We start from the raw sequence: 8,771 nt of genomic DNA, 5'->3' as shown, positions 1-8,771 counted from the left end.
AATGTTATTCGAGTTTAAATCCACTCTAACATGTGGAGGACGGATTATCACGGCCTGGGTTTTCAGAATTGTCCTCAGGGGGATTAGATCATATTTGCCGGAATTAAGGCACTCAGTACTTGATGAATACAAGTGTTTATACTTTATAATTATTAACTACTGTTATGGCATTTCTATAAATAATATAACTATATACGATATATATAACTATAAATATATATATATATACATACAGTATTTGTACGTATGAAATAATGTAAAAAGAGCAAAACAAAAAATAAGTAATAATAAATTCAAAGCCTTCTGCACAATTCATTTGCGATTGTTAGATTAAAAATGTATCCAATAACAGCAGCGCTTGTAAGTCCTTGTTGGATCCCCCCAACACCAGCTGGCAAAAGGTAGGGCAGTGACCCCCCAGGGGACCTGTAGAGTCCAGCTGACTGTGTGTGAATCCATCCCAAAGGTCTTAAAGGGATCATAGATTTATTTATTTAATTACCAGCGGCCTCTGGTAATTAAATAAATAAATTGGTGGTCTGTATAAACAATATGTCTGGACAAAAATGTGTTGATAGGCAAAAATATCAACATTGTAAAATATCAACATTGCCAATATTCCGTTATTAAGAGAAACACTAAATTAGAAAACTGCGTTGACATTTCTCACACAAAATGTAATATACATTCAACTTAAAGTGTTCTTAAAGCGGCATTCATGGCAAGAATACCATACGCATGGCATGGCAAGTGTGGACTTCAGTTGTATGTACTATGAATACAATTACGTGATTACTCGATAAGATAAACTGCAGATTCATTTAAATGGTTGTTAGTTACAGCCTTAATTTTTAGGTTTTCAAAACTAGCTGAGCTAACTGTAGCACTTAGGGTGTAGTGCTATAGTTAACCCCCTTAGCCGATTAGTCAGCTAATCGGTCTTTGTCGACTAGTCACTTTTTAATGCTTTTTTTTCATGCTGAAATAATTATTTCAATGAGAAATTTTGAGCACATTTCTGGTAAACACTGGATTTAGAAGTGGTGCGTTTGCTGTAGAGAAACGTAGCTTTTACCGATCTGTCGTTGGGTAAATCGCCGGATCGATTAGTCGACTACAACGTATGAGTCAAAAACATGTCTTTGGTCGAGGTCAGCCCAATAGCACACTGACCAAAGAGGCCTTTGTTAGCCACTACGCTAGTGAGAGTCTTGTTTTGTTCTGGTCCTTCTTGGCTGAACACCTTTTGGGAGAGCCATCTTTAAAAAAACTAAAAAAAGCAACTCCAGCGTGTCTGCGTTGCTCGCTGCCCCGCCTCCTGATGCCCGTCACATCCCGATAACGTCTTTCCCTAAAGCCCATCTGTTGCTGCTCCGTTCACAGGTATTAGATGTGACACTAGTGCCACAACAAATACAAACAAGTGAGGTCTCCGTTGAGTGCATGTGAAATACTAAAGAGCTTATAAACTCATGTAAACAAATGAAAAACAAAAGACTAATTAAATTAATAAAAGATTCAATTATAATTCTAACACTCACCTCTCCATATGCATTCTGTCAAACACGCAACTACTCTACGACTAATGATTCCATTTTCTGCATCCGCGGTTTTCACATCTATTAACCTCCCCATCATGCGATTTGACTCACATGTGCCTTCTATTGCCTTTAATTGGGTCGGTTTTCTTATCTCAATTATTCGTGTTTCGCTGTGTGGTGGTCTTCTTATAACTTCACTTTTTAAATGCCAAGGAATGTGGTCAATAAAACTTTAATTTCCAGTTTAGAGATAGTCCCTCGGTTATGATATTATTAATTCATACAAAACATCCTCAAAAGTTTACAAGGCACATGTTTTGAGGCCAGATTTGGCATCCATTTCCTTTAAAAACACAAACAGCATGTTATAAATTGATATGTGTGTGAGGCTGGTATTTAAACAGGAGTAAAATGTAGTTAAAGGAGACAACACATCCACAAAAGGGCTGGCTATAGTATACCAATGATGCAGTACATATCTTAAGTGATATATACCTTTGTGTCTACTTAGTGAGATTTCTTAATTCATAAAAAGGGACACAGAAAACATTTCCTGTGAATGTAATCAAAGTAATCTGATTTCCATATATAGGGGGGCTGCGTAAAAAGCAGACCGGTACAGTACCAGTTGTCCAAAAGAGCTGCAGATGCAGTGATTGCCAAAGCAAAAAAAAAAACATGTGCGGGAAGAGTTCGGGGGAAACTACAGAGAAGGACTTTCGGTTGTCCTCAAGGGAGCTCTGGCAAACGAAAGGGTAAGCAGGGCTTTCTGGGAATTAGGGCTGTGCAGAAATATCGATGCAGCTCGATACATAAATGGCAAGGACCCAAGCATTTCAGTTCAGTTTTCTGCTGGCTGACTGTGAAACTAACTCTTATGCAATTAGTCCAATGAGTTACGATATAATGTGATGAATGTCTTACTTAGACCATCCGGGTGGCAAGTTGTATTTTCAGCTATATGTATTGTATCGTATCGTGAGGTGCTTGCCAATACACAGCCCTACTTTTTTCTGGCCCTACATTTAAAAAAAAAAAGTGGCACGAAACGGTGTGCTCCAATTAATCGAGGCATTAAACACATTCTCGGATGCTGGAAAAGGAGGTACCGATTGGCCGATTGTCGAAACCTCGGATCCAGGAGGAATTGGATTCTGTCTTCTGACGGAAGTTTATTTTGAAAAGACCGTTTTGAAAGATGTGGCTGACTTTCATTGGAAAATGCACAAAAAAGAGGATTCACTTATCATTCAAACTGTGTATATATATATATATAGATATAGATAACATGACTATGAGTACCCAGAGTAGATGGTGCCCTTTTCAGGCTGATATTGGTAGTCTGAGGTTTCCAGGGTTGACTATGGCCCCCGCAATCCATCCCTTACTGCCCATGTTTCATAACTGAGTTGTTTTTCATGACTTAGTTGTTAACCTAACTCAGTATTTCATGACTGAGTCGTTACTCTGTGGACCAGCTCTTTACCCTTACAGGGCTGTTGGAGGGGTTCATGGGAGTTAGTCCATTCAGTCCACATGTGCTTTGTGGACTTGGACCGTATCCGGTGTGGGGGGTAATATCGGGTAGCAGTCACTGCTACAAGACTTCCAAAGTGTAGGGAGTTTAGCCTCGACGTTAGCCGCAACTTCAGCCCACTTAAGGTAGGCTGACCTTTTAAGGTGGATCGGCCAACGTAATGGGCACACTGAGACGTCTGCGCTCAGTGCTGAGCCACATGAAGTGGAGGCGCTGATGATCCAATCAACCCGATGAAGGTTAGACAGGATAAGCAAGTCGATGATGAGCGTGTTTTCTACAAAGTCATCCTTGACCATGCAATCACTGCTCTGAGCTGTAGAAAAGTGGAGTGTGGGGGGGAGGTCAGTATTGTAGCTGTCCTTTTATAATGGCGGACTCTATAGGGTCGAGAAGATTCATTGTTATTTGCAGAGTACCCTCCGCAGTGCACATCTGAATTCAGAGCACATCAATGCAGAGATGAGTGGCTGGAGCCTCTTCACAGAGAAATGCCATTGTGAAATAAGAATATTTTGAAAAGGCTTTTACACGCTGGTTGAAACATATATCAAGAGTAGAATGAATTTCTCTTCTTTGTCCCATCCCTGAATTCAATTGGTGAGTCATACAGTGAAAGGAAAAGCTGCATTTGTTGTGTTTTAAAAACATTAACTCATGTTAGAAAGGAAGCCATAGGAGATGGAAGCTACAAAGCTTAAGGTCAAGAGGTGTTGTGCCCTTTGAAAAGGAAATCGTGGGAGTCGGCACACACTCTAAAATGGAAAAGATAAACAGATTTTTTACAGTGCAGACCGGGATGTTTTATATTCTTGTCAGGAAAAATGAGAATCAGTTGAACAGGCACTCTTCAATTGTTACTTAATTCCACCACCTCCTGACATTGCTTGGTAATACGTTGTCCAAACGCTATTAAGATAAATCACATGTCTTTGAAATAAGCGTAAAGTTATCATGAAGTCACGGATCAAGAGAGGCTTCCTTTTTAAAACAAAAAAAAATCTTTTTGCAGGAGAGGCTGAACCACTTGCCTCCTTCAAATAATCGTGATTGCCATCAGCGGAGAGGAAGACATTCACAATAGAAAAGCAAGCAAGTGCCCACAGCCCCTTTAACCTCTTTGAGGAATTCAGTGTGAATAATATCCAAGGGAATTTGGGCGGGTTGGAAGATAACCACAAAGAGCGGGTTCAGCAGTGATAATTTTACGCCTGAGCACCTCAAGGCCAGAACATTCACCAACAGAAATAGCTTCACTGTGTTAAAAACAGATTGAAAGAAGTCACTGTGTTCTAAGAGGTATCGTTTTAAAGCATGAGATTGGGAATACACTGAAATCAAAGTTCCGTGAACCGGAGAAATGAAGTCTTATGTTTATATCTTTGAAATTACGAAGTTAAGGTATACAACCTTCCTTTTAAAAGGGCCAGTGTTTAGTGTTTAGGGGGATCCTTTGGCATGAATGGAATATAGTATTCATAACTATAAAGAGAGAGAGACTTTCAGGTTTTTTACGATACCTGAAGGCCACCGTAGTTCTCGACCAGCCGCTGTCCGTCTTCTAAAGGAGGGTCATCATGGTCAGGATGAGAGTAAATTGCAATAATGAGGTCATCAGCCCGATGTTTTTATTTGCTGTGTTCATTTATTTATGATGGTGAGACAGAAATTCATTTCTCCCTGACTTGAGTTTTGTTTTTAAATACAGATCTTGATAGTTCTGATCTCTTAAGGGGGGTTGTTTGTATTATTTCAGTTGCAACAGATTCATATCCTCGATAAAACCCACATGATCAGGTCGCATTGTATCCTGACACGGTCATACTGTGCCATTATGGAAGAACATGCTGTTTTAATTAATAATTACGATGAACTTGGAAGTAAAACTTAAGATCTTTAGAGATTTCGTTTTACACAAACACACTCGCCTTTTTTCTCACGCAATGCAAAACATTCAAAACAGCTCATTGAACTGAACATTTGATAACTTCATATGGGATTTAGCAGAGACTTTGTGATGCCTTGATACACACATATATTTGAAAAAGTTAGTGACTAGCCAGTGAGCTTAGTAGAGCAATTAGCAGCTAAAGACACAGATACGTTCCTCAGAAATGAGTGGCAACCAAAACAAAAGCCCCCCCTGCAAGTGGCCAAAATCAGCGGATGCCGGTCTAAATATTGTGCTATTGATTACATAAATATTTTAATTTCATTCCTCAAACCATTCCTGCGTAGTTTCTCCAACGCATTCATCAATCAGGGGCCTTTCAAACCCACATAGAGAAAACATTTTCAGACGTTTTATTTAATGAGATAACTTAAAACGACTTAAGATAAAGCGGCGACCGAGCATTTGTAATAAAGGGAAAAACAAATTTATTGAATCAACGGTGAGCCAGCATGCTATTAAAACCTGTCACTTGATGTCTCTAGCTACACACACACACACACACACACACACAATTCCATTTTCTAGTTTACGTGGCAAAATAATGACCTCATCTATATACCTCATCAACGTGGCCAGGTTCGTGAATTATAATTTAAAAAGAGAAAAATCAATTTCCTCACACTGCCCAGGTCTAAATTTATCCATAGGCCCAAAACTCTTGATGATTGAGAATCATTTTAGACTCGTGGGAATAGTTTTTTTTCCGCACCTTTTGATAACACGAGTCAATTTAATCTCTCGCCCGGCATTTCTCTCACAGCCGTCACTTCACTGGCATTTGTGTTTACTTTTTGACTAAAAACATAATGCACCCCGTAGCTATTTCGAGTCATGATATGTGAAATGAAGATACCGGCAGGGCGATGTAAAAGGAAAACTGGCGTCCCACTCGGATGCCATTAAGCTTTCGCGGCGGCGGCGGCCGTGATTCATTAACTTGCACACGTCACCGACCTCACTTGATGACTTTGAAGGCCTCTTGACTTTCCTCGTTGGCACTAAGTGTTCTCCGTGTGCCAACAAACGCGTATACTTTGCTTTCAAAGAAGTGAGTCAAGGAGATATAGGAGAACTCATTTGTATCGCAGAGTTTCGTGTGCTTTTTCCAACTTCCTATTCAAGGTTGTAATGCATCATAATAGGAAGCAGGGGGTGTGCAGGGAAGTTGCAAAGTTGTTGGCAACACATATATAAACCTTATGTAACCTACGCTGCGCATTTCCTTTCAGCCTAAAAATACAGAGATGCATTATTTTTGGTCAACATCCCCCCCAGCCCGACCCCTCCCTCCTCCTCGTCTGTTTGACCGTTCTATCCAATAAAAAAGGGGAAAAAAGACTAATTGATGCATGTAGTAGTTTTTATTAATTACATCATTAAAGATATCGTGGTCGTTACGGAGGGGTAAATCTTTACGGGAATAATCACATTTATCAGATGACAACTGTGTCTCGAGTGTGTCTTTGAGGCGAGACTAGAATAAACAATAGAGACCATTTTCTTTTTCATAAATAAACAGAAATAAAAATAAACTCCCTCGGTTGTTTTGGACGTGTTGCTAAAAACGATATAAATCGATTTATGATACGGAGACCAATACCCCTATACGACCGAACTATTAAGTACGGCAAAAAAAATAAATAAAAAGATTTAGTAACGTCCCCATTAGTAAGACAAATGCTGTGTGACAACAAGCACAGCACGCTTTTCTGGTTATTCTGACCCACACATATACCGTATGAGCAATGTTACGAGGAAGTACTCTGTCCCCAACGGTTTGCACTTTGTCAGGGCAGCTGCAGTACGTCAAGAAATAAAATGGAATACATAGGAATCCATTTGGAAGTCGTTTTGGACGACTGCAGATGCGGATAAGCGGACATACTCTTTTTTCGGCGATTTATTTAAGCGTCTTTTAAGTGTCTAGAAAAGCGCTATATGAATTCGAAGTATTATTATTATTACTATTATTCAGCACATCTCTTCATGGGAGTAATGTATTATTTTGCCTACTGTTATTGTGATGGCCATCTAGCGGATGCTCACATAAAATGCAATGCTTTTCAGAATGTGCATATGCACCGGTCAATTTAAGACTAGTTACATTTATAGGGAGGCACTACAGTTTAAAAGAAAAAGGGTAAAACGTATAACCTTATATGTACAAGACTTATAACCACCAAACTTCCCCAGTCGCTTACTTAAATTAAGAAACTTTTTTTGTACAACAGGTTTTCTGTAATCTATGATTAAATATATGGAAATGAGGCGTTGTTTGACGCAAACAGACGATTCAGTAAAAATAAACACCTACATGTGTATTTTGGATGTCTGGATGTGTTTTTTTCTTCTAAAAACCTCAACACAGCAGACATTTTTTTGTTTCTTCATCGGCTCCTTCATCGTTTTCGTGTCGGCTGCACATTATGCATTAATCTCATTGGTCACATCGATCTGCGGATGATGTGGCGATTGATCGTGACGCATCCCCCCAGTCCTCGTGGATAGTTCATGGTGGTCCCATGAAGCAGCGGGGCCTAGATGGATGGATTGGAGTTGGAAAGATAGTTAGCATCATGATTTAATCCCTTGTCATTACCATGAATATCAAATATATATCGCATCAGGCTGGAAAAATTGAGCGCCACTCCGAAAACTTATCATCTTAAAAAAAACGATCCTCATTACGCTCAGAACTTATCATCTTAAAAAAACGATCCTCATTACGCTCAAAACGTATCATCTTAAAAAAACAATCCTCATTACGCTCAAAACTTATCATCTTAAAAAAAACAATCCTCATTACGCTCAAAACTTATCATCTTAAAAAAACGATCCTCATTACGCTCAAAACTTATCATCTTAAAAAAACGATCCTCATTATGCTCAAAACTTATCATCTTAAAAAAACTATCCTCATTATGCTCAAAACTTATCATCTTAAAAAAACGATCCTCATTATGCTCAAAACTTATCATCTTAAAAAAACGATCCTCATTACGCTCAAAACGTATCATCTTAAAAAAACAATCCTCATTACGCTCAAAACTTATCATCTAAAAAAAACGATCCTCATTACGCTCAAAACTTATCATCTTAAAAAAACGATCCTCATTACGTTCAAAACTTATCATCTTAATAAAAACGATCCTCATTACCCTCAAAACTTATCTTAAAAAAACGATCCTCATTACGCTCAAAACTTATCATCTTAAAAAAAACGATCCTCATTACCCTCAAAACTTATCTTAAAAAAAACGATCCTCATTACGCTCAAAACTTATCATCTTAAAAAAACGATCCTCATTACGCTCACCCCTCAATACACAGCGATAACTTTCGTCATGAATCTTACAAAGTAAAAAAAAAAAAGAGTGCATGAAGCCATCAAACAGTCAGTCACATTGATTCCTAATAATGTTCAGTGGCCATGAAGCAGCAACTTCCAAATGTTCTATGCCTATAGGTCATAACAAATTAGAAACGCTGTCATTCACACGGCAAACTTTTATTTTCAGCTTTTCTCCCTGCGGGAAATACATGGTGGTGTAATTAATTGTGCTCCCGAGCCAGTGCACGTTGCCTTTGCTTAGACGGCAACGGCGGTAGAACCAAATAGATGCACTTCGGTGGCCGACTCTCTTCGGTTTTTTTTTTCCCCAGCAGATTCTTTATTAGATTGTTTTTACTTTTAATTTCCTCTGCTGAAGGGAGGGCAGGCTAGACGGCAATCGGTCCG

The 8,771-nt window shown here is 39.0% G+C and overlaps 1 protein-coding gene across 1 annotated transcript in view; it reads right to left on the bottom strand.

The window, feature by feature from the left end:
* Positions 1 to 792: 792 nt before the first annotated feature.
* The window catches only part of LOC117725227 (leucine-rich repeat-containing protein 4C-like), a 44,596-nt gene continuing 36,617 nt past the window's right edge, over positions 793 to 8,771 (bottom strand). The window contains exon 3 of the mRNA XM_034525261.1: positions 793 to 877. Coding sequence (XP_034381152.1) covers positions 793 to 877 — 85 coding nt within the window. The remainder of the gene's footprint in view (positions 878 to 8,771) is intronic.

Source organism: Cyclopterus lumpus, chromosome 3, assembly GCF_009769545.1.
Source record: "Cyclopterus lumpus isolate fCycLum1 chromosome 3, fCycLum1.pri, whole genome shotgun sequence".
Lineage (NCBI taxonomy): Eukaryota > Metazoa > Chordata > Actinopteri > Perciformes > Cyclopteridae > Cyclopterus > Cyclopterus lumpus.
The sequence above is the reverse complement of the archived record's forward strand: the minus strand, read 5'-3'. Positions and strand labels throughout refer to the sequence as shown.